Below are 25,526 nucleotides of genomic sequence, written 5' to 3' on the forward strand. Positions count from 1 at the left end.
ATTCCAACCATCAACATTTTTATGATGTTATGCTACATCATGACCTGAAATTGGGTTAATAGGATAAAGTTGTGTTGCGTGGTTTGTAAACCTGTGTCCTAATGTCATATGGTAATTTAATGTGTTATATCCTGATGTTTTGACACAGATTAATGTTGATAAAGAGGACTATGCTGTTGAGTTTCTGGCTGAGGAGCAGTTTGTGGACGAACATGGAAAAGTCGTCACTAGAAATGTTGGTTTGTCTTCTTCTGCACAACTATTTCCAACAAGTAGACTCACACACTCACAAATAGACACATACAAACATACATACAGAAACACACATGCTTGCAAATACACATCACATAGATCAGTGTTAACTCCTCTGTGTATTTTCTCCTACCCTGCAACCTCCCTCCCTGCTGTACTGTAGGTGGGGGTGGATATGAGGAAGGGTGCTCAGTCAGTGAAGCGCACCAGTCTGCGTAGAGTATAACACTGAAACACACATACCCAGTCCTCAAGGTACGGAACACATAAGCTCTCGTGTATATATTCCAGTGCTTGGATAGATGCTTTTAGAAGTGTCTATCAGACCCTGGTCAACCAGAGTAGGTTGAAGTTAGACTGGCTAATGTAAATGACAACCCCTGCACACTACTCTTTTGAAATAATGTTACAAAGTGAAAGATTAAAGAATCTTTGTCCGACAGCTCTCATTAGAGCATGTATGTGTACATAATATTCCACCACTTCTGAATGAGAATACATCACTTGTTATCTTTAGGTGTTGTTCTTTTTTTTTCATCAGTTACTTGTTACTTCATCGTCTTGTCTGGATACCTCTGTCCATCTCTTTATATGTGACGAGATTGTAGTAGTTAAAAACAATTCCCTTTTTACTGAATTCTGTTTTTTTTCTGTCCCCTAGGACCGGACATCCACTGCCAAACTATCCTCCACAAACACAAAGCCAGGTGACAGAGGGAAATTAGGAAAAGATTGAGAGGAGAGAAGAGGGAACGAAGACTGATAGAAAGACTAAGATCTGCAAACAACAAATACAAACACAAAATCATCTGCAGAACGACCCTGGAGTTCCACAGCAAGAGGAAAAGAGACAGAGATCTACTTGTAGTTTTGTAACATTTTTTTAAAGAAAAAGATACTAAACTAGAGTAGAGCATGATTTTTTTTCTATGAAAAACATGAGAAAATCCAACCCCCAAAAAATGCAACAAAAAAGTGCTTCCTGTCAACTGTAACCGCATGATTGACTGATGGTGCATGACCTTTGAACTGTCATTATCTACAAACTGAAGGGGTACAAGGTACACGGCCGACCCAGGACTGGGTCAGGGGTGAGTTTAAGGATACTTTTTCCCCCAAAAGGGAGTGGTTTGTGTAAGCAAGTTGATTCTGGCAACACTAAAGCCAAAAAAGCAAGTATTTTTTCCCCACAACTGATTGGTACGATACAGCGAAGCCAATGCTGAGCCTACCAATGCTTCATTCACTTGGACCCTATTTCCCTGTTATTCTATGTGATATATTCTCTATGCTTTGTGTCTGTGTGTGTACCTTTACTGCACGTGTTCTCTCGCTTCAGGCTTGGCACTGAGCCTTGTCCTGGTTGGTCGGTGCTCCTGTGATGTCACGGCGTGCTCAGTGTGGGAATGAGAAAGCCACTGTTCTCCCCTGCTCGTGAGCGTCTGTCTGCGTGTGCCGTCTTTCCTTTGTGAATGCGCTTCTTGTGTTTCTTGTGTTTCTTTAGCGTTGTCAACCCCAGTTCCATTTTGTCTAACTTTGATAGGGAATCACTTTCTCCCCCTGTTTTACTCAGACAAAGGTTTGATAGCATTGTGTGGCAGCCAGTGGACTCTAAGATTCTTACCCAACACATCCCTGATTTACAGTAGCATGATGTGCCCTTTCCCTCATACCACCCTCCCCTCCGATATGTTGACACCATACTCCTCTCCATCAACTCCTGTAGCTCCAACTTATGTCTCTAGCCTATCAGCTTCCCCCTTTGCTCTCTCTCTCTCTCTCTTTTTCTCTCCTCTCTGTTTGCTTTGGCTGTAGCACCTCATGGCTTCGTTCTTTTATGGTTCACATTAGATTGTGCTTTCGGTTTTAGGGGGTGAAGAAGATAGGGGCATAATAAACAGTGTGGATAATCATATTTATGGGAACGAGATGGAGGTATATGTGGAAGTTTAGATTTTAGAGACTAGCGTAGCTAATCAAGTAAGGACATACTGACAGATAGCACTGTGACCGCCCAACTTAACACTGACCCCTGAGCCCATGTACCTTGTACTGTGAACTTACACATACACACACCTCATACATGCATACATACAAACACACACATAACCATTATACACACTCGCACATATCACTAATACACACATGCACATACAGTAATTGATCTATTGTGCCCTAGTTGTTATGAGAAGCCAGGTCAGGCTCAGATTATGTACTTTGGTGTCTGCCACAGCAATAATATCCAACAAGGAAAACACAGAGGGATATATAGAGTTGAAGTCGGAAGTTTACATACACTTAGGTTGGAGTCATTAAAACTTGTTTTTCAACTACTCCACAAATTTATTGTAGATTATTTCACTTATAATTCACTGTATCACAATTCCAGTGGGCCAGAAGTTTACATACATTAAGTTGACTGTGCCTTTAAACAGCTTTGAAAATTTCAGAAAATATGTCATGGCTTTAGAAGCTTCTGATAGGCTAATTGACATAATTTGAGTCGATTGGAGGTGTACCTGTGGATGTATTTCAAGGCCTACCTTCAAACTCAGTGCCTCTTTGCTTGACATCATGGGAAAATCAAAAGAAATCAGCCAAAACCTCAGAAAATAATTGTAGACCTCCACAAGTCTGGTTCATCCTTGGGAGCAATTTCCAAACATCTGAAGGTACCATGTTCATTTGTACAAACAATAATACGCAAGTATAAACACCATGGAACCACGCAGCCGTCATACCGCTCAGGAAGGAGACGCGTTCTGTCTCCTAGAGATGAACGTCCTTTGGTGCAAAAAGTGCAAATCAATCCCAGAACAACAGCAAAGGACCTTGTGAAGATGCTGGAGGAAACAGGTACAAAAGTATCTATATCCACAGTAAAACGAGTCCTATATCAACATAACCTGAAAGTCCGCTCAGCAAGGAAGAAGCCACTGCTCCAAAACCGCCATTAAAAAGCCAGACTACGGTTTGCAACTGCACATGGGGACAAAGATCGTACTTTTTGGAGAAATGTTCTCTGGTCTGATGAGACAAAAATAGAACAGACCATCGTTATGTTTGGAGGAAAAATGGGGAGGCTTGCAAGCCGAAGAACACCATCCCAACCGTGAAGCACGGGGGTGGCAGCATCGTGTTGTGGGGGTGCTTTGCTGCAGGAGGGACTGTTGCACTTCACAAAATAGATGGCATCAGGAGGGAGGAAAAAAATGTGGATACATTGAAGCAACATCTCAAGACATCAGTCAGGAAGTTAAAGCTTGGCCGCAAATGGGTCTTCCAAATCGACATTGACCCCAAGCATACTTCCAAAGTTGTGGCAAAAGGGCTTAAGGACAACAAAGTCAAGGTATTGGAGTGGCCATCACAAAGCCCTGACCTCAATCTTATAGAACATTTGTGGGCAGAACTAAAAAAGCATGTGCGAGCAAGGAGGCCTACACACCTGACTCAGTTACACCCGCTCTGTCAGGAGGAATGGTCCAAAATTCACCCAACTTATTGTGGGAAGCTTGTGGAAGGCTACCCGAAACGTTTGACCCAAGTAAAAAATTGTAAAGGCAATGCTACCAAATACTAATTGCGTGTATGTAAACTTCTGACCCACTGGGAATGTCATGATAGAAATAAAAGCTGAAATAAATCATTCTCTCTACTAATATTCTGACATTTCACATTCTTAAAATAAAGTGGTGATCCTAACTGATCTAAGACAGGGTATTTTGATAGGATTAAATGTCAGGAATTGTGAAAAACTGAGTTTAATTGTATTTGGTTAAGGTGTTTGTAAACTTCCAACTTCACACAGTATACTGTGTGTGTGTGTGTGTGTGTGTGTGTGTGTGTGTGTGTGTGTGTGTGTGTGTGTGTGTGTGTGTGTGTGTGTGTGTGTGTGTGTGTGTGTGTGTGTGTACCAGTCACAATTTTGAACACACCTACTCATTCAAGGGTTTTTCTTTATTTGTACTAGTTTTTACATTGTAGAATAATAATGAAGACATCAAAACTATGAAATAACACATATGGAATCATGTACAAACCAAAAGTGTTCAACAAATAAAAATATATTTTTGATTTTACATTCTTCAAAGTAGCCACCCTTTGCCTTGATGAAAGCTTTGCACACTCTTGGCATTCTCTCAACCTGCTTCACCTGGAATGCTTTTCCAACAGTCTTGAAGGAGTTCCCACATATGCTGAGCACTTGTTGACTGGTTTTCCTACATACTGCAGTCCAACTCAACCCAAACCATCTCAATTGGGTTGAGTTCAGCTGATTGTGGAGGCCAGGTAATCTGATGCAGCACTCCATCCCTCTCCTTCTTGGAGTCAAAGGGTGGCTACTTTTATTTTTGGGTTACTACATGATTCCATATGTGTTATTTCATAGTTTTGATGTCTTCACTATTATTCTACAATAAAGAGAAATTTAAAAATAAAGAAAAACCATTGAATGAGTAGGTGTGTCCAAATTTTTGACTGGTACTGTATATACAGTATGTGTATGGTGGTTGGGTGGGTGTTCTGTATCTGCACATTATGGTAGCATTAAAAGCATTTCTCTCTCTTGCATGTATACAAAGGGTACAATCCAAGGCTGTATGCAAATGTGATCCTTTCAATGTATTCACCAATGTCATTCAACAACGGCATCTCCTTAGTTGCATTGATGTATTAGTGTGGTGGCACTCCCACCTGGTGTCGTAAAGAGGTATCACAGACTACATAACGGTTGTATGGGGGGAAAGGGGGATACTTCAGGAAAAGTGAAAGGGGGATACCAAGTCAGTTGTACAACTGAATGCATTCAACAGAAATGTGTCTTCCGCATTTAACCCAACCCCTCTGAATCAGAAAATGGTTTGGTCCAGCACTTAACGTAGCAGATATTATCCAGGATATGCTAACTTCATCCATTGCATCTTGGGAATGAATCTCTCGTTGTAGCACTCATTTACTGAGAAAAATAGAATATGTATCATAACCACTGTAGCTGGAGTAAAAAAATACACTGAATTTGGTATTTGTATTTATTATGGATCCCCATTAGCTGCTGCCAAGGTAGCAGCTACTCTTCCTGGGGTCCAGCAAAATGAAGGCAGTTATATACAATTAAAATTATTACATTACATTTCACAACATATTTCTCAACACATTAAGTGTGTGCCCTCAGGCCACTACTGTACTACCACATATCTACAACACAAAATCAATGTGTACATGTGTGTATAGTGCATATGTTATGTGTGTGCGTGTGCCTGTGTGTGTGTGTGTGTCTCTTCACAGTCCCTGCTGTTCCAGTTTTCAGTTTTTTAATCAGATTTTACTGCATGCACGAGTTACTTGTAGAATAGAGTTCCATGTAGGACTGACTCTATGTAGTACTGTGCACCTCCCATAGTCTGTTCTGCCTCTGGTGGCATGTCCCTCTTTGTGACACCTGACCACACGACTGAACAGTGGTCCAGGTGCGACAAAACTGGAGCCTGTAGGACCTGCCTTGTTGATAGCGACATTTGTGTAAGTGTCGTACATGTTCAATGCCCTTATGCCCTTCTCTATAAGCATGCTGAAAATCTGTTGTTACTGTGAAATAGCATTGTATCTGGTCAAACACTATTTTTTTCAAAAGTTTACTAAGGGTTGGTAACAGGCTGATTGGTCGGCTATTTGAGCCATTAAAGGGTGCTTTGCTATTCTTGGGTAGCGGATTACTTTTTCTTCACTTTCTTGTTGGCTTAGATTGAAGAGATGGCAAATAGGAGTAGCAATGTTGTCCACTATCATCCTCAGTAATTGTCCATCCAATTTTGTCAGACCCAGGTGGCTTGTCATTGTTGATAGACAACAATAATGTTTTCACCTCTTCCACATTCACTTTACGGAATTCAAAATTACAACGCTTGTCTTTCATAATTTGGTCAGTTATGCATGGATGTGTAGGTTCAGAATTTGTTGTTGGCATGTCAGGCTTAAGTTTGCTAATCTTGCCAATGAAAAAATCATTAAAGTAGTTGGCGATATCAGTGGCTTTTGTGATGCATGAGCCATCTGACTCAATGAATTATGTTGTCGAGTTCGCAATTTTGCCCAAAATTTCATTTAAGGTGCTCCAAAGCATTTTTCTATCATTATTTATATAATTGATCTTTGCTTCATAGTACAGTTCTTTTTTTTGTCACATGAATGACTGAGTGAATAGATTAGTAACACATCACAGACACATATTACCTGCCAATCAGTGCACATTAAAACCTCATCTGTTATGCCACATTTATCACATATAACTTATCGTTCACTCTTATTCAACTCAGGTTTCAGTTCTAGCAGAATCCCAGGTGTGTGTGTGTGTGTGTGTGTGTGTGTGTGTGTGTGTGTGTGTGTGTGTGTGTGTGTGTGTGTGTGTGTGTGTGTGTGTGTGTGTGTGTGTGTGTGTGTGTGTGTGTGTGTGTGTGTGTGTGTGTGTGTGTGTGTGTGTGTGTGTGAGAGAGATGTAATGGGTTACAGGTGAGCCTCCACTCTCCAGGTCATTTTTCTATTTAAACAGCAGTGGAGATGATTGACTTATGTTGCTGCTTTGGGTCTGAATAGGCTGATGATGAAACTCTCAATCAGCAATGGATAAGTCAATCAATGTATCAATCAGATTTTCCACAACAACAAGACACTGAGATCGGATATGGATGAAATATAGAGACCACAGTCTGAAATGTATTTAAAATTGATGTTCAGCATGTTTGATGAGTCTCAGATTAAGGGTAACTGTGTGTTGGCTTAGAGGTTTTAGATTTTTTAATTTCCGAGATCAAACTGAGCCGGTCCACAACCCTTTGCACTGTGAGAACTGTAGACTCCACCTGTGTGTGTGCGTGTGTGTGTGTGTGTCTGCGTGTGCTTGCTGTGTTCAAGAGGTTGATGGGAGGGTTAACTGTTAACTGTTGCAAAGAATAGAGATCACCTATACTCCTTTAGAATGGATACATGACAATATTAACGCAATATCATATTACTCTCTACTAAGGAATGCAACTGTGCACATGCACAGAAAATGTTTTTATGGAAATATATGACAAAATATATTGAATTAGAATGCTATGCACCCTTATAGAGTTGTTATAGATGTTCTTTAAGCATATTAACTAGACTATAGGCAAACGCCCACATCATGGGGACTGTAGAGGCTTTGTGGGTATTTCAACTTGTTTACTTTTCTTTTTTATTGTCATGGAGAGAGGGAAAAACAAACATGAATATGTATACAAACCTTTGTTTCAATCAGATTCATTCTGACACGAAGATATGTATAGATCAGGGTTCCCCAACTTGTGGCCTGCGGGTGATTTTATTTGCCCCCCCACACACACACACACACAGTTTTCTGAGCCCGAACACGTTTCATTTTTTTGTTGGACATAAAAGTGTGAAAACACCAGCAAATCAGCTCCAAGTGATTTTCATTTTGCAAATATGTTCCAAAGTATTCCCACACATAATAGAGACAGTACCAGTACAACGTTTGGACACAGCTACTCATTCAAGGGTTTTTCTTTATTTGTACTATTTTCTACATTGTAGAATAATAGTAAAAATAAAGAAAAACCCTGGAATGAGTAGCTGTGTCCAAACGTTGTACTGGTACTGTATATGTGATCATATACAAATGTAAGCAAGGTTTGAAATTATTATGTTTTAATCAAATGTTATAGCTGTTTGGGCTTCTTGCGGTCAATTTGCAGTCTACAAATTATTTTTTAATATGTTCTGGCCCCTTGACCATCCGCTCAAGAAAAAATTGACCCGCGGCTGAATCCTAGTTGATGATCCCTGGTGTAGATCATCTACCATGTACACCAGCTCCAACCATTTACAGAAATTAATAAAGAAAGATGTGAACATAACTGATGTGTTGTCTTACACACTTTGATGTGTTTGAGAATCAAATGTAAATTGATGTACGTTTGGAAATGTAACTCTATGGGCATGTGTACAGTATAAAGCAGTGGCAGTCAGTGCCGTTTAAGATGAGGGAGGACCATTTTTTTTTTCATGAGCATGGCCTTATTTCTATTACTGCATACTGGATGACTGTCATTCATATTCCATTCACCCAGTTCAATGTAACAACAATAGGTTTAGGCTACTACATGATACTCTAATTTTCTTTATACCCATCATGAGGTTGCTACAACCTAGCCTATGAATGAAAGTTTACAACGTAGGTACACACCGGTCGAGAGAAAGATTTGAGGTGACAAGCAGTGACACATGCACAGACAGTGACACATTCAATACCGCCTTGCACACTCTTGCCTGCATCTAGCTGATATAGGGTGTAATCATTAGTCCAACAGTTGCAAACAAGAGTTTTTATTAGACAATTTCAGGTATGTTTATCCACGTTTTGTTCCATTTACTTCCGTTTAAGAAACGTTTATCATCAGAATCGGCGGAATGAATACACCCCTGATCCTGTGTAAACACAGTACACTTTCATAGCAGGCACGTTGTATTTCTTCTCACATCTATGCGCTCTCCTCCTCTCACCTTTTCCTTTCGCTTGTGGACTTCAATGCACAACACATCAGCTGTATGTGACCAGGCGAAAACAAACTTTCCAAGCCAAACCATATTATAACCGGTACACACAGCCTACATTGTTGTCACCATATTAGCTAAAGTAAAGTCATAGTCAACATAGCTAATAGAACTAACGAGTTAGTAAATCCGCTACAATCATGCAGTAACTTTACAGTGTACAGTCAGTAAGCAGTTTAGCACTTACACCGGCGGGCCCCGGTGGCAATAAATTGGTCAAACCAAAAGCTTACCTTGACTTAGAAGAGTTCCATTGTCGTGTTGGATAGTCATAGCCAGCTAGCTAACATAGTATCCCTCTATTTGAGCAGGGTGTTTGAGTAGGCTAAACTAGCTAGCCGCATTTGCTAGCTAAGTAAGTGAAAAACATGATGGAATCTCTCTCATCTCTCTCTTTCTTCTCCTTCATTATGGAAGAAATTCAATTGTCCAGAACTGCTTAACTATTGTCTTTCTCTCTCTTTCAGTTAACTACTCACCAGATGTTATGCACTGCAGTGCTAGCTAGCGGTAGCTTATGCTTTCAGTACTAGATTCATTCTCTGATCCATTGATTGGGTGGACAACATGTCAGTTCGTGCTGCAAGAGCTCTAATAGGTTGGAGATGTCCTCCGGAAGTTGTCATAATTACTGTGTTAATTAAGTCTACGGAAGTGGGTGAGAACCATGAGCCTCCTAGGTTTTGTATTGAAGTCAATGTTCCCAGAGGAGGACGGAAGCTAGCTGTCCTCCGGCTACACCAGGTGCTACCTTACAGAGTGCTGTTGAGGCTACTGTAGACCTTCATTGCAAAACAGTGTGTCTAAATCAATTATTGGGTGAAATGATTATATTTAGGATAGTTTTATCTAAAAAGGCTAACTTTTTAAATGTTGTACAATAAAAAATAAAAAAAAATGAAATTCACTGAGAAGGATGGCCTCCACTGGTATAAAGGTAATTACATTGGTGCAAAACATTTATCAGGCAGAGAGTGGATCTTATTCCATTTAGATTTATGAGACGTAAAGGCCTGTCCATCAGGGTACGGATGAGTCTGTGTCAGCAGCTCCCTCCCGACTACGAGGAAAAAATGTAAAACTTCCGCAAATTCACTGATGCAAAGATAGCGGAGCATTCCATCGGCCCGCACGACATCATAAATATGGATGAGGTTCCTCTGACGTTTGACCTGCCTCTCACTCGGACTGTCAACAGGAAAGGCGAATCATCCGTCACGCTGAAAACAACTGGGCATGAAAAAACGCACTTCACCTGTGTTCTGAGCTGCACGGCATCGGGAGAAAAGCTTCCACCGATGTTGATTTTCAAACGCATGACGATGCCAAAAGAAAAATTCCCGAGAGGAATTGTTGTGAAAGTCAACAAGAAAGGATGGATGACGGAAGGCCTAATGCATGAATGGCATACGGAGTGTTACGGCAAGCGACCGGGAGGATTCTTTCACAAGAACAAGGCATTGCTCGTGTTGGACAGCATGAGGGCCCACATAACAGATTCTGTGAAAGAAGCCATCAAGAGGACAAACTCAATTCCAGCTGTGATTCCTGGGAGCACAACAAAGTATTTGCAGCCACTCGACATCAGTGTAAATCGTGCATTTAAGGTGGCGCTCCGTGTTCAGTGGGAGGCTTGGATGACAAGTGGGGAGAAATCCTTCACTAAAACGGGCCGCATGCGAAGAGCAACTTATGGTCAAGTCTGCCAGTGGGTCCTGACAGCGTGGAGCATTGTCAAAAAATCCACTATCATCAACGGGTTTCGAAAGGCTGGACTGCTGCGTGTTGAAGAGGGCAGCATGAGCTCAGCGGGGAATTTGCCTCCGGATGAAAGTGACGAGAGCGACAATGAAAACGACCCAACATCGGATGAAGCAATTCTGAGGCTATTCAACTCCGACACCGAAGGAGATGACTTCAGTGGTTTCAGTGCACAGGAGGAAGATAGTGACCAATGACTTTCTTGGTAGGCTACTGTTTACTGCTATTTTTTAAATTTTTGTTACAAGCCGTGTTTCGTTAAAGCCTATTTATTTTTGTTACAAGCCGTGTTTCGTTTAAAAGCCTATTTATTTTTGTTACAAGCCGTGTTTCGTTTAAAGGCTGTGTAAAGTTAATTTGTTTCAATGTACCGGTAGGCACCTGCGGCTTATAGACATGTGCAGCTTATTTATGTACAAAATACATATATTTTTTAAATTCAGTGGGTGCGGCTTATATTCAGGTGCGCTTAATAGTCCAGAAATTACGGTATGTATAGCCCTACATAGGCTATACATATACTCTCACAGGGATATTGATATCTTCATTTTTCCAGTTTACATAGTTATTTAGGCTATTTTATATTCCTCTACATGGGTGTATTCCTCTACATGGGTGTTAGTATCATGACACATGACAAGACCCAGATGCAAATACAGGAGACAGATGGTTGGAGTCTAAGATGTTTAATAATCCAAAAAAGGAGTAGGCAAGAGAATGGTCATGGACAGGCAAAAGGTCAAAACCAGTTCAGAGTCCAAGAGGTACAGAGTGGCAGACAGGCTCGAGGTCAAGGCAGGCAGAATGGTCAGGCAGGCGGGTACAGAGTCCAGAAACAGGCAAGGTCAAACCTGGGAGGACTAGAAAAAGGAGAATAGCAAAGGCAGGAGAATGGGAAAAAACGCTGGTTGACTTGGACGAACTGGCACAGAGAGACAGGAAACACAGGAATAAATACACTGGGGAAAACAAGTGACACCAGGAGGGGGTGGAGACAATAACAAGGACAGGTAAAACAGATCAGGGTGTGACAGTTAGAGGATTCAATAAAACTACAACTTGCTGTATGTAACCTCTCCCTTCTTTGGTTGACACATGAATGACGTCTCCAGTATTTCAGCCAATCAAAGCTGGCACTCCTGGCAGTGTTTTTTTGAGGAGTGCCACTTGCTGTTTGTGTATTGGAGGCACGTGGAGGGCAAGCAGTTACGACAGATCATAAACGATTGAATGTCAAGAAAAACGGTGACATTTAGATGCACATTTTTCTCGCCGTCTGTCAGCAGCTATAGGCCTACGCTTGATCTTGTTTACGAAGTGCATGGTTTATAGCTGTTTAGTAGTTTGTCTTCATAGTTCGAAGGATGTCTTCAGGTACTGGGAGTCAGACTACTAGTTGGGGAATCCCTATCACCCACAGTGTCACCATCAATAATACATCAAGAGTATTCTACAACACCAGGAGGAACACTCTTTAGTATGACCCCTAGACCCACTCCAATTTGCATACTGACCCAACAGATCCACATATGAAGCAATCGTACTCCACACTGCCCTTTTCCACGTGGACAAAAGGAACACCTATGTGAGATTGCTGTTCATTGACTACAGTTCAGCGTTCAACACCATAGTGCCCACAAAGCTCATCACTAAGCTAAGAACCCTGGGACTAAACACCTTCCTCTGCAACTCGATCCTGGACATGGTAAGGGTAAGCAACAACACATCTGCCACGCTAATCCTCAACACGGGGGCCCCTCAGGGGTGCGTGCTTAGTCCTCTATTGTATTCCCTGGTCACCCACAACTGCAGGGCCAAGCATGACTCCAACACCATCAATAAGTTTGCTGACAACACAGCGGTGGTAGGCTTGATCACCGACAACGATGAGACAGCCTATAGGGAGGAGGTCAGAGACCTGGCAGTGTGGTGCCAGGACAACAACCTCTCCCTCAACGTGAGCAAGACAAAGGAGATGATCGTGGACTACAGGAAAAAGAGGGCCGAACACATTCACATCAACGGGGCTGTAGTGGAGCAGGTCGAGAGTTTCAATTTCCTTGGTGTCCACCACCAACAAACTATCATGGTCCAAACACACCACGAAAGTCATGAAGAGGGCACGACAACGCCTTTTCCCCCCAAGTCATAATACTGCTAAAGAATTCATCAAATGGCCACCCGGATTATTTGCATTGACACCCCCTCCCCCAATTTGTTTTTACACTGCTGCTACTCGCTGTTTATTATCTATGCATGGTTACTTTACCGGTACCCCCTGTAGTGTCATTATTGTTCTTTTATTGTGTTACTTATTTTTTAAGTTCTTTTTACTTGATGAAATATTTTCTTAACTCTATTTTCTCAAAACTGCAGTGTTAGTTAAGTGCTTGTAAGTAAGCATTTCACGGTAAGGTCACCTGTTGTATTCGGCGCATGTGACAAACACAATTTGATTTGATCTGAGGTATGTGAAACTCAATCATAATAAAAGTAAATACACTATTGTTATTATAAGAATAATCATTATTATATTAATAGGCCTAATTTAACAGTATGTTAGGATCTTCTTCATCACCATCCTCATGAGTAGGCATATGCCAATGATAATGTAGGCCTATAATCTGTGTCAACATGTATCCTTTCAGACATTTTCTTTAAAAAATGTAATGCAATGTTATGTATGCTAAATTAGCACCTTGTTTATCACTCTAAACTTCTATCCTATTTATATATTTCCTTCCACTGCCATTGACACACTATGGAAATATGTTGGCTTACTGTCAAGCACTTGGCTACCAAACAAACACTCAAAGTGCTAAAACCTTTCTCTGTGAACCATTACAAGTGTCTATATCCTGTTTAAGGTACTATTTCAAGGTGAAAGACAACATATATAAAGAATATAGCTCAGAGCATGGTCTCTAACCAATCCCATTTCATTAGCAGGTTGTGGGAATGTTGGCACTTAACTCATCTGGCCACAAGCTGAACAGATAAATGGTGACTGGTTGTTGTAGCCTGACAGAAATCCAATGTGGGTCAGTAACACATTCACAGGTACACTGCTGCCATGACGTGAAACACAGAACCCTGTTTGTGATCTCTCTCACTGTCGATCGACCTCCACCAAACCCACCCAGTTCCATTTACATCTACGACCAGAAGTTCCTCCTGGAGTGTCAAACCTCCCCTCTGACATGCACCCCTCCCTGTCTTCCTGATATTCCAGGGGTAACCAACCCCCTCTCAAACAACACTACGACTGACACAGCCCACCCCAAACAGACCCCCAACAACCACAATCCCCCAGTAGACAAGAGTGCAGATAAGAGTCTAAGGGTAGGTGTGAGTGTGTGTGTGCTCACAGGTGTATGACATATTGTGTCATTTGTGATGAGTATTTTCATCATGTTTTTGCTTTCAACTTGTCTTTGCAGGGGAGGATGCTCAATTTGAAATGGACATTTAGCCATTTGATGGATCTGCTGGATCTGCAGCCTTGAGGATGACAATGAAAGAGTGACTCATGTTTAAACGGTCTTTTTGGAAACAGCACAGCATACTGAAATGAATGAAGACTTCATTATTGAAGTGATGCATTATTATGTGCAGTCATAATTCTAATCGCTCAGGAAGAGAAAACATGTACATACAATCTCTCTATTGATTTAATATTATTTACTAATTGTTAGTCATTATCCTGTCTTAAAGATGAAGCATTTGAATGATATGTTTGAGTCTTCTCCAGTAGCATTTTGTAAGCATACCATTCTCAGGCTTGTTCTTTGTTAATTTGTATTCGGGTAATAAGTTGTTGATTGTAAAACTAGGGCTACATTTTGCAGAATAATTTTTCTACAGAAGAACTAATAAAAGACAAACATACTTTCTACTATCCTTTTGTGTTACTATTAAATAAGATAAGAGTATGCAACTTTCTAAAATATCCCATGTTGTTAAAAAATACAAGTCCTGTGAAAACCATAGATGGAGACGGAAATAAATTGAGGATTTATTAAACAAAAGGTTCATGTGACATTTTACAGATATTTCGTCCTTTATGAAATAATACTTCTCGCATGAATATGTACTCTTTTTTTAAACCATATGATTACCAGGTCACACAGTGGAATTAAAGTGCTTTAGGGGTCAGCATTGACAATGGCAACTTAAATGTGTCCTTGTATCTGCTATTGTCTCAATCATGAGTCCTTATGCATAATACATGTATGCAGTCAGGAGATCTCAGTTTAAAATCCTTTCGAGTGATTCTCTTGATCCTTTTCAGTGCTTGTGTTCAGAGTCTGCTTCAGTGTCCAGTACATCCATATAGTTTAGCATGGCTGAAGGCAGCAGCTGCCCTACTAGAATAACCCTGAACTTTGAGGCTACACTCACAGTGAGCCCACACATTTGCACCTCAACTGTCTTTGTGAGGTCTGCAGGTCGAGCAGAAACTGGTACAGAGTGATGTTCTCTGGGAAGGAAAGTGCCTATGGGGTGTTCATGTTGGCAGACATGCTGATCAGTGGCAGCCACACTCGTCCACCACCATGCCCTCAAAGTGCTGCATCAGCACCTCGCTGTTTTCGTAATACAACATGGACAGAGGGGCCAGGTGGGTGGGCACACAGGATGGGCACGGGACCCGGTCTGAGCGGTGAAGCTTCAGTAGACTCTGGAAAGAGAAGAAAAAGACATGTTAGTACAAGTGAACTCACAAACAAACAGGAAATCATACAATATTGTAATAGGAAACAAATCAATGGCTCTATTTTAAATCTATTTCAAACATGTACATTTTCAGCAGTGATAATGTAATGTTGGTAGTCTTACCTGCATGTAAGCATGGTTGGTGGGGGTGAAGGTCTCGTCCACTGGGGTAGGGCAGCTGCCCTCACAGCGGTAGGCGTTATAGCGCTTGGGGTAAAGAATCCACTCACTCCAGCCTATCTGGTCAAAGTCCACCCACATGTCTACCTTCTTGCACAGCGGGCCCTTCCTCTCCTCGGTGTGGGGCACGCCAGGGGCCACCCCAGCCACTCCTGCTCTCTGGTGAAGCCCGTGCCTCTTCCTGCGCCGGGCTCCCTTTCCTCCCTCTACGCTGACAGCAGGGCCAGCTCCAGCTCGCTCCCGGTCCAGAGTGACGTACTTGGAATGTTCAGCGGTGCGGATGAGGGTGGGGGCCCTCTTCTTTGTCTGGTGCTTGGAGAAGACCACCATCATGACCCGGTCGGCTGTGGGGTGCAGGACGCTCTCCAGACCCTTCTCTCTCTCTGCCCTTCCCTCTTCATGGCCAGGTGCGGAGCCTCCCTGGTGCAGCCAGTAGTAGCGGAACAGGGTGGTGACGTTGAACACCCTCCAGTTGGATGTGGCGGTCAGGGAGCTGGGTTCTGCCCTCAGGCATCCCAGGAAGAGGCTCTCTGGGCATGGCGGGCTGGAGCAGCGGCCACTCTGGGAGTGGTACAAGTCCACAGTAACATGCTCAGAGGCAGAGAAGGTAGGCAGGCGGATCCGCAGCTCAGAGCGCTTGATGTTGTCACTTGCAGAGATGGAGGACGCATCAAAGGTGACAGACCACCTCCCACCGCTCTGGTGACAACCTGGAGAGAAAACATAGAAAATGTGTTGTTATGTGTTAATAACATTTAGACTACGTTACCCAGCAGGCTATGCGGGCGCGGGAGATGGATAAAGAATGCCTTGCATGGCTAAACATGGAGTTTTCTAGCTGAAGTATATGTTCATTAAAAGTAGTTAAACCTACGCCCCGGTTTGTCATTATATAAGGAACAAACATAACATGGTGTCAGATTGGTAGTTGCTATGAAGAGACAGAGAAAAGAAAGGAGTAACTCTGCAAATTTCCGCGACGAAAATTGAACATTCTACCACAAGTCAAGTGACGTGAGTAGTCGAAGATGCTAGCTTGCAAGAGCGAGGACTACGAGCCGCAGCAGCGAGAGTGACAGCAGCGAGAGCGAGGCTGCATTGGACTCTGTTGACGAGCAAGTTGATGAGCAACATACTGAAGTAAGAGAAATTGACACTGTTCCTGATCTCCGTCATGGATAGGCTTAGTCCTCCTACTCCTATGCAGTTAACAGGGAATCTAGCTGACAATTGGAAACGTTTCAAGCAGAGATTTAAAATCTACCTAGCAGCCAGTGGTGCAGGGGGAGATGATGACAAATTGAAAGCTTCCATTTTTCTGCATGTTATTGGAGAGGATGCATTGGACATTTACAATAGCTTTCGGCAAGACGAGGCAAACTTGACATTGACTGTGCTAATGGCTAAATTTGAGGAGTACTTTGTACCAAGCCAGTACGTCACGTTTGAGAGATACAAGTTTTTCTCTCATGATCAGAAACAGGGAGTCAGTTTTGACCAGTATTTGGCTGAGCTAAACACACTGAGCAAAACGTGTGAATTTGAACATCTGAAAGACTCACTAGTGAAGGACAGGATAGTCTGTGGCATACTTGATAATGGACTCAAGGAGAGATTGCTGCATGAGCAAGATTTAACTTTGGATAAAGCAGTGAATATGTGTCGAGCAGCTGAAACCACCAGAGCACAAGCTAAAGAGCTGTGCAGGGATGAGACGTCAGTGTATGCAATAAAAAGAGAGGAGCAATACACACAACGCCTTACAAAACAAAAACAAGCAAAAGAGAGAAATCAAAACACTACATGTGGAAAATGTGGATTTATCCACAAGCCAAAAAAAATGCCCTGCATATGGCAAATCATGTAACAACTGTGGGGAAAAATAATAATTTCTCAAAATGCTGCAAAGCTGAGGCTACAAAGAAAAAGGTTCACACAGTCGAGGATATGGAAGAATTCTTTGTTGATTCTGTGGAAATATGCAATGCAGTAAATGCTGAATGGATTGTGCCATTGACTGTGAATGAAACTATAATACCATTCAAGCTTGATACTGGAGCACAGGTAAACCTGTTGTCGCTGGATGACTACAACACACTGAAGGTGAAGAGCAAAATACACCCGGTGAAAATTAAGGTTACTGGTTATACTGGGGAGAACATGCCAGTCAAAGGTAGCTGCATAGTAACTTTACAACATAAAGGAAAACAGTTCAGAGCACAGCTGCTGATTGTGGAAAAGAGTGTACAGCCTATTCTAGGAATCAATGCATGTGAAAAGCTCAATTTGTTGAAAAGAGTGTATGTAGTGACATCACAGACTGAAAATGACCAAGAATCACTATTGGCTGAGTATGAGGATGTGTTTGAGGGTCTTGGATGTTTACCAGGAGAACACAAAATATGTACTGATGACAAAATTACTCCAGTTGTGCATGCATGCAGAAAAGTTCCATTTTCGCTGAGGAAAAAGCTCAAAGAGGAACTCGGACGCATGGAAAAGATGGATGTCATCACAAAAATGGATGAACCTACAGACTGGGTAAGCTCACTGGTTATTGTGGTGAAAAAGAACGGCGATCTCAGGATATGTCTAGACCCGAGAGATGTCAACAAAGCAATCAAGATAGAGCATTTCAAGTTGCCAACCAGAGAAGAGATAATGTGGCAGTTTGCTGGAGCAAAGTGGTTCAGTAAGCTTGATGCCTCATCAGGATTCTGGCAAATGAAGCTAGATCATGCAAGCTCAAGGCTATGCACATTCAACACACCTGAGGGCAGGTACAGATTTCTTCGTCTACTATATGGGATTCTCTCAGCGCCAGAGGTCTACCACAAGACAATCCACATGATCTTCGAGCACATTCCAGGAGTGGAGACTATTATGGATGACATCATCATCTGGGGGTCCACAAAAGAAGAACACGATGCGAGAGTGAGACAAGTGCTGGACCTGACACGGAAAGTCAACCTAAAACTAAACAAGGACAAATACGAGTTTGGTGTGAAAACACTTACCTTCGTGGAAGATGTACTTTCAGAGGACGGAGTCAAACCAGACCCGAGGAAAACATCAGCCATCAACAACATGGAGCGCCCGAAGAACAAGGACGATGTGAGACGCTTCATGGGCATGATCACCTACCTTGCAAAGTTCATACCTCAACTGTCAGCACAGTCCGCTCCACTCAGATGTCTTCTGGAACAGAAAAATGAATGGGAATGGTCCCATGAACAGGAAAACTGCTTCAAAAACCTAAAGAAGACAATCACAGAAGAGCCAGTGCTCAGGTTCTATGATCCAGAGAAAAGCACAAGGATTTCTGCAAACGCGTCACAGTTTGGCCTGAGAGCAGCTCTTCTGCAACAGCATGACGACACATGGCAACCCGTCGCTTATACGTCCAGAGCCTTGACAGGCGCAGAGACAAGGTATGCACAAATAGAGAAAGAACTACTGGCAAGCACATACGCTTGCGAAAGGTTTCACCAATACGTCTACGGACGAGACGTCGAAGTAGAAACCGACCACAAACAATTGGTGTCAATCATGTCTAAGCCACTGAATGATTGTCCAATGAGTATCCAGAGAATGTTGATCAGACTGCAAAAGTATGATGTGAAGATGTGTCACACCCTGGCCTTTGTTATATTGATTTTCTTTATTAGTTTAGTTAGGTCAGGGTGTGACATGGGGGATGTTTGTGTGTTTTGTCTAGTTTAGGGTGTGTATATTGTTTAGGGGGTTTTGTAGTATGTATGGGTTTGTGTTCAGTGTAGGTGTTTAGGAAAGTCTATGGTTGCCTGATTTGGTTCTCAATCAGAGACAGCTGTTTATTGTTGTCTCTGATTGGGAGCCATATTTAAGGCAGCCATAGGCTTTAGGTGTTTGTGGGTAATTGTCTATGTTGAACGTTTGTAGCTTGTGTATGCACTAACGTTTGTAGCTTCACGGTCGTTTGTTGTTTTGTTTTGTAAAAGTGTTCGTTTCGTGTTTCGTCATCTCAAATAAAAGAAGATGTCCTCATATCCCGCTGCGCCTTGGTCCGCTTATTATGACGATCGTGACAAGATGATCTATACCCCGGGAAAGTTCATGTTCGCCGCTGACACTCTTTCCCGAGCAGTCGACAAGAAGGAGAGCTTCGACACACAGAAAAACACTGAGATTCAGGCCTACGTCGACATGATCGTAGCATCACTTCCTGTGTCTTCTGAGAGAATGGAGCAGATCAAAAGAGAGACCGCAGTTGACTAAACAATGACAGAGTTGAAAGAAACAACACTGATAGGATGGCCTGCACAGAAAAACAACTGTCCAAGGAGAATACAGGACTACTGGATGTGCAGAGCAGAGCTCACCGTTGTGGATGGCATAGTGTTCAAAGGCAACAAGATTGTCATTCCCATGACACTACGCAAAGAAATGCTACAGAAAATACACGAGGGCCACTTGGGTGAGGAAAAATGCAAACGACGAGCACGAGAAGTAATGTACCGGCCAAGAATGAACCAGGAAATCAGCCAGACCACTGCTTCATGTGAACTGTGTTTGACCTACAGGCCAAAGCAGCAAGCAGAGCCGCTAATGCCTCATCCAGTACCCAACAGACCCTACTACAAAGTTGGAGTTGACCTTTTTGACTGCAATGGCAAAAGTCACATTGTTGTTACCGACTACTACTCAAACTACCCTGAAGTAGCAACACTGCCAACTACCTCCAGCAAAGCTGTAATCACCTACCTGATATCAGTCTTTGCAAGACATGGGGTTGCGTCTGAACTGTACTCGGACAATGGCCCGCAGTTTTCAAGTTCTGAATTCCGATCGTTCGCTGACGACTGGGGATTCCGACACAACACCTCCAGCCCCAACTACCCAAGATCCAACGGCTTAGCAGAGAGTTCAGTCAAAATTGTCAAAGGTCTGATGAAAAAGGCACATGATGGAAAGGAGGATTTCCGAAAAAATCTGATGATCTACCGCACCGCACCGCTGCAGAACGGACTTTCACCTGCACAAATGTTGATGGGACGTCGCATCAGAACCAACCTACCCATCCATGAGGACTTGCTAACACCCAGAGGTGCTCACAAAGTCAAACTCGCAAAGGAAAAACAGAAAGACAAACAAAAACAGCGACACGACAAAAGTGCAAGACACTTACTTGAACTGAAACCTGGAGATCATGTACGACTCCGAGACATCACTACAGGAACTGGATGCAGCAAGGGTGTGTGCAGAGAGAAGTTGCACCGCGATCCTATGAGATCCAAACAGAGCATGGATCACAACTGAGACGAAACAGAGTGAATCTAAGGCTTCAGCCATTCACTCAAGGGACTGAGGATCATCGGGAGGATACTGCTGAAGCGTCAAATGCCTTTAGAAATGGACAATTCAGTCAGAACACCCTGACTGACAATGAACGCCGTCCAACTGTTTCAGGAAGCACTTCAGCAGAATGACCAAAAAGGACTGTCAAAGCCCCTGAAAGGATTATTAAGAATTGCTAAGAAAAAATCAAAAAAATACAAAAAAGGGGCACCTGGACTGAATGTTTTGTTAATGTGAATAGAAATAGAGCCACAATAGAGTATTGTTGGGCAGACTATATTTAGTTGAAAAACTATTTTATTTTTAAGGGGAAAAAATTGGGGGAAAGAAATGTGTGTTATTGAAAATTGCATGTTTTGCAGGTTGAGTAAACAAATGTGATGTGACATGTGTAGTTACATAGAAAAGTAGTTTTCTTTTAAAGGAAAGAAGATGTGTTGTTATGTGTTAATAACATTTTGACTACGTTACCCAGCAGGCTATGCGGGCGCGGGAGATGGTTAAAGAATGCCTTGCATGGCTAAACATGGAGTTTTCTAGCTGAAGTATATGTTCATTAAAAGTAGTTAAACCTACGCCCCGGTTTGTCATTATATAAGGAACAAACATAACAGAAAATATTTGCGCAAAGCAGACAGCAGACACGGATTATGAAAGTGTGCAAGCATGTCTCTCACCTCTGTGACTATCAGACTGTCCCATTCATTAAATCAATCACAGATAGTGTCAATTATTTTATTGTTGCCCACAGACAGCTTTCACACGCCATCTTTTGACATGCAATGAGCAGTTAATAAAGTAGAATGTTGTTACTGTCGCATTGTGTATTGCTCCCTTCCTGACACACTTCTAACAGACAGCCTGGGTCTAGTACGCGCTAAAGTGCCATAGCCTAGAGGCTCTTCACAATACGCATTGTATAAGGTTCCCATGCTAAAATAATTGCGAAGCACATAGGCGCAAAGTAATCAAAACGCGCTCTAGTAGCCTAAACTCAAATCACTGCTTATTGAATAAATGTAACTGAGAGGGAATTCGCTTGTTATTATAATTAACTAATAATTAAATCCTTACATTGCGTTTAAATAATGTGCCCAATTGAATTGGTGCTTAAAAAGTGTTGCAAAATAAAGATACTCACTTTTGGCTACCAGACTGAGTACAGAGTCAGAATCGTGAAGACGGGAGATGTCCTCACTCTTGGCCGGGGCGGCGCTGACAGATGGCGGCGCCCTGGATGTGTCTCCCTCCAGCAGAGTCCGGTAGAGCTGCATCATGTAGAGTGGGAACCTGCTGGAGTGATGAACATGGTCCCTGTGACCTCCACTACTTCTGTGGAAGAAAGCCTCACGGTTCCCAGGGATATTTTCCGCTCCAACCACAGAGCACAAATCCACCAGAAGCACAGAAAAGATAGACAGGGTGAGTCCTTCCATAATTCGAAATTAGTTAATCCAAGGTAGTATTTTCCTGTAAATCCAAATCAGTAAAACTCTTGTGCTGAGAGACAGACAGGTAGGATAGAGCTCATTCTCCCAGCTTGTCCAGTTGAGAACACCTCAGGTGAGATATGCTGTCTGCTGGAGTAAGAACTCTTATCACAACCCTGTGTCTTTCTTTGCAAATTCTGTCATGCCACGGGTTTTTGAAGTGACGGTGTGATCAGCGGGAGAACAGAGAGCTCAAAGGGTTAAATCTGTCCATGTGGTTGTGTATCAGAACCAACTGCTCTTTGGAGTGGGAAACGTGAAAACTGTAATACTTCTGCGTTGCGTGTTGTAAATTAGAGATCTCTTTGATAAGGAACCGCGACAATTAGTTAAACAGATTAGTAGTTGAACGTTGCACTTTGATTAATGGGGACTAAACAACACGCGAGTTAATCACTCCATGCCACTTTTATTAGATGACGCGCCATAAAAGAAAGTCATCTCTTTTTCACCTAGTTAGGAAATGGAGAAAACTGACAACAATTTACCCAACTTTTCTTTACGAAAATAAAATGTCAGGGCGCAGAGTTATGGCCTACACTGGGCGTACAATATGATAGGCTAATTATAACCACAGTATTTATAACCTATTTTATCCCATCACAGATAAAATGGTATGGTCCTCGCATGACAATAAAACTGATCAGTGTTATCAACATTATAATCTCACATTTACTGTAGCTTTCAGTTGTTCTTGCACGTTACAATGAAATGCGAGTGACAAAATGTAATTGGCCTATTTATTTTAGTAGGCTAGGTCTATTTAGTCTCATTGTGTTAGGTATCTCTTGGCGCTTATCTTTATAGGCCTAGATGTGATTTGGCTATATGATTGATTCTCTCTGAAGAGGTACTACTAGCTTTACCACTTGTTTGGGGATTCGTTAGGCCGGAGCAAGGAGTCTGGGTAGCTAGGCAACTAGGCTATAGGGATTCTACATTGACTGTACAGAAATCTTCATAGACCCTATCTAGCCTACTTATTTCTTAGATTAATCTGAAGAACGACACAACAAAGTATGCGAACTATTTTATGAAAAAAGGTGTGTAAGAAATGTAATCAAAAGGTTTATGATGACGTTGCACGATATTTGGCCGGGCTTGCAATTTTGTGTGCTTTCAAAATATCTTCAAAAGATGTTTGAACTCGCTTTAATTAGAACGTAATTGCAACAACACTATGGTATATGCTAATTGAGCAGCGCTGATTGGGGAAAAAAACAACAATTAATTCAATAGCTGGTTAGGCTACATTTTATTTGTACTTAGTTTTTCAAAATGTATGCATTTAATGGATATAATGTCACCTTTGAAATTACGTTTTATCCTTAACGTTTGGCATATAGTCCTGATAAAAAATTCATTAAAATTACAAACATATTTTTATAGCTTGTCTTGTGTTGGACTATATTTAATCAATGATCAAATCAACAATCTGCAATATGTGCAAATTGTAGGCCTAATTGTGATACAGGTATAGACCGAGCCAAGGATACTTAATATGAGCTCAATAAATCATGTTAAATCAGTTTTGTGAGTAGTATGGTGAGAGGCTATTGTTTCACCCATTGGCCCACCTCACACACAGGCATACATGTAAGCTACACCTTGATCTGAAAGGATGTGGCATCTGATCCATCTATTATCGGATCTATCCAGCAGGGGGCAATGTGTGGCTATGAGTCAACAACAATCTAATGAGCAGTCAGCCACAGCCTGTGTGTGTATTACTGCAGCCTGTGTGTGATGTTCTGTAATTTTGCACTCTTTTCTCCATAAACTGAAATCACAGTTCAGTTCATATTGGAATCGGGCTCATGTGGTGGAGAAGATCTTTGTTGACTACACTCAACCTTGTCTCAGGGTAGTAGGTTGGTGGTTTGTGCATATCCCTCTAGTGTTGTGGGGGATGTGCTTTGGCAAAGTGGGTGGGGTTATATCCTGCCTGGTTGGCCCTGTCCGAGGGTGTCATCGGACGGGGCCACAGTGTCTCCCGACCCCTTCTGTCTCAGCCTCCAGTATCTATGCTGCAATAGTGTGTCGGGGGGCTAGGGCCAGTCTGTTATATCTGGTGTAATTCTCCTGTCTTATCTGGTGTCCTGTGTGAATTTAAGTATGCTCCCTCTAATTCTCTCTCCCTCTCCTGGAGGACCTGAGCCCTAGGACCACGCCTCAGGACTACCTGGCCTGATGACTCCTTGCTGTCCCCAGTCCACCTGGTCGTGCTACTGTTCCAGTTTCAACTGTTCTGCCTGCGGCTATGGAACCCTGACCTGTTCACCGGACGTGCTACCTTGACCCAGGCGTGCTGATTTCTACTCACATTCTCTACCACAACTGCTTTCTCGAAACCTGAATGCTTGGCTATGAAAAGCCAACTGACTACTCCTGAGGTGCTGACCTGTTGCACCCTACAACCACTGTGATTATTATTATTTGACCCTGCTGGTCATCTTGGCTATGTACTGTTATAATCTCCTCCCGGCACAGCCAGCAGAGGACTGGCCACCCCTCAGAGCCTGGTTCCTCTCTAGGTTTCTTCCGAGGTTCCTACCTTTCTAGGGAGTTTTTCCTAGCCACCGTGCTTCTACATCTGCATTGCTTGCTGTTTGAGGTTTTAGGCTGGGTTTCTGTATTACACTTTGTGTCATCTGCTGATGTAAAAAGGGCTTTATAAATACATTTAAATCTTGATACATTTTCATGAAGCATTACTAATCCTCTCTGATGAGTAATTTAGAGAGAGAAAGAGAGTGTATGTGTGTTTTCATTGGAAGGAGTGAGGGGCCCAGGGGGATTATAGCACTGTAGGGCTACAGTGCTATAAATGCGCTGGTGAACTGACCAACACTTATTTAAAATGTGTTACATTTCCATCGACAGAACCAGTTATGGTGGTGGTGGGTGGGGGCTAGGCTATAAAATATTAAAGGGCTTTCCTGTGGCCCCTGCTTCAACAGAATAATAGGGATAATTATCTACTGAGCGGAGAGGAGCAGCCAATTGAAACTGGGCCCTTTGATAGGAACTTCAATTCAGTTAGACCGCTGTTTGATTAAGATTCAGTTGGGAGGGAGTGGTGTGTGTTTGTTGTGTGTGTGTCTAGATAAAAAATAAAAAAAGAGTATGTAAACTGACTATACAAAACATTAGGAACACCTTCCTAATATTGAGTTGCACCACCCTCTTTTG

General features: G+C 42.3%; 1 protein-coding gene and 1 long non-coding RNA gene across 2 annotated transcripts; one reads left to right on the forward strand and one right to left on the reverse strand.

The window, feature by feature from the left end:
* The first annotated feature begins 103 nt into the window (after window positions 1-103).
* LOC120026016 lies at window positions 104-2,555 on the forward strand. The gene is made up of 3 exons (XR_005473051.1): window positions 104-235; window positions 416-507; window positions 914-2,555. It is a non-coding gene; the product is annotated as an uncharacterized LOC120026016 (long non-coding RNA).
* A 12,584-nt stretch (window positions 2,556-15,139) lies between these two features.
* On the reverse strand, window positions 15,140-22,280 carry LOC120025523 (nodal homolog). Its single transcript, XM_038970091.1, has 3 exons — window positions 21,986-22,280; window positions 15,451-16,217; window positions 15,140-15,292 (listed from the first exon to the last, which is right to left on the reverse strand). The coding sequence occupies exons 1-3, from the start codon at window positions 22,278-22,280 to the stop codon at window positions 15,140-15,142; spliced, it is 1,215 nt and encodes a 404-aa protein (XP_038826019.1).
* Window positions 22,281-25,526: the final 3,246 nt, after the last annotated feature.

The sequence above is a fragment of the Salvelinus namaycush genome, chromosome 31 (genome assembly GCF_016432855.1).
Source record: "Salvelinus namaycush isolate Seneca chromosome 31, SaNama_1.0, whole genome shotgun sequence".
In the NCBI taxonomy this organism is placed as follows: domain Eukaryota; kingdom Metazoa; phylum Chordata; class Actinopteri; order Salmoniformes; family Salmonidae; genus Salvelinus; species Salvelinus namaycush.

What these genes read in the sequence shown, in the direction of transcription:
- LOC120025523 (XM_038970091.1), bottom strand. Translation starts at nt 22,280, where the DNA reads ATGGAAGGACTCACCCTGTCTATCTTTTCTGTGCTTCTGGTGGATTTG. An exon ending in ACTCAGTCTGGTAGCCAAAA is followed by an intron (nt 16,218 to 21,985) that starts GTGAGTATCTTT and finishes TTTTCTCTCCAG; the next exon opens with GTTGTCACCAGAGCGGTGGG. An exon ending in CCAACCATGCTTACATGCAG is followed by an intron (nt 15,293 to 15,450) that starts GTAAGACTACCA and finishes TTCTCTTTCCAG; the next exon opens with AGTCTACTGAAGCTTCACCG.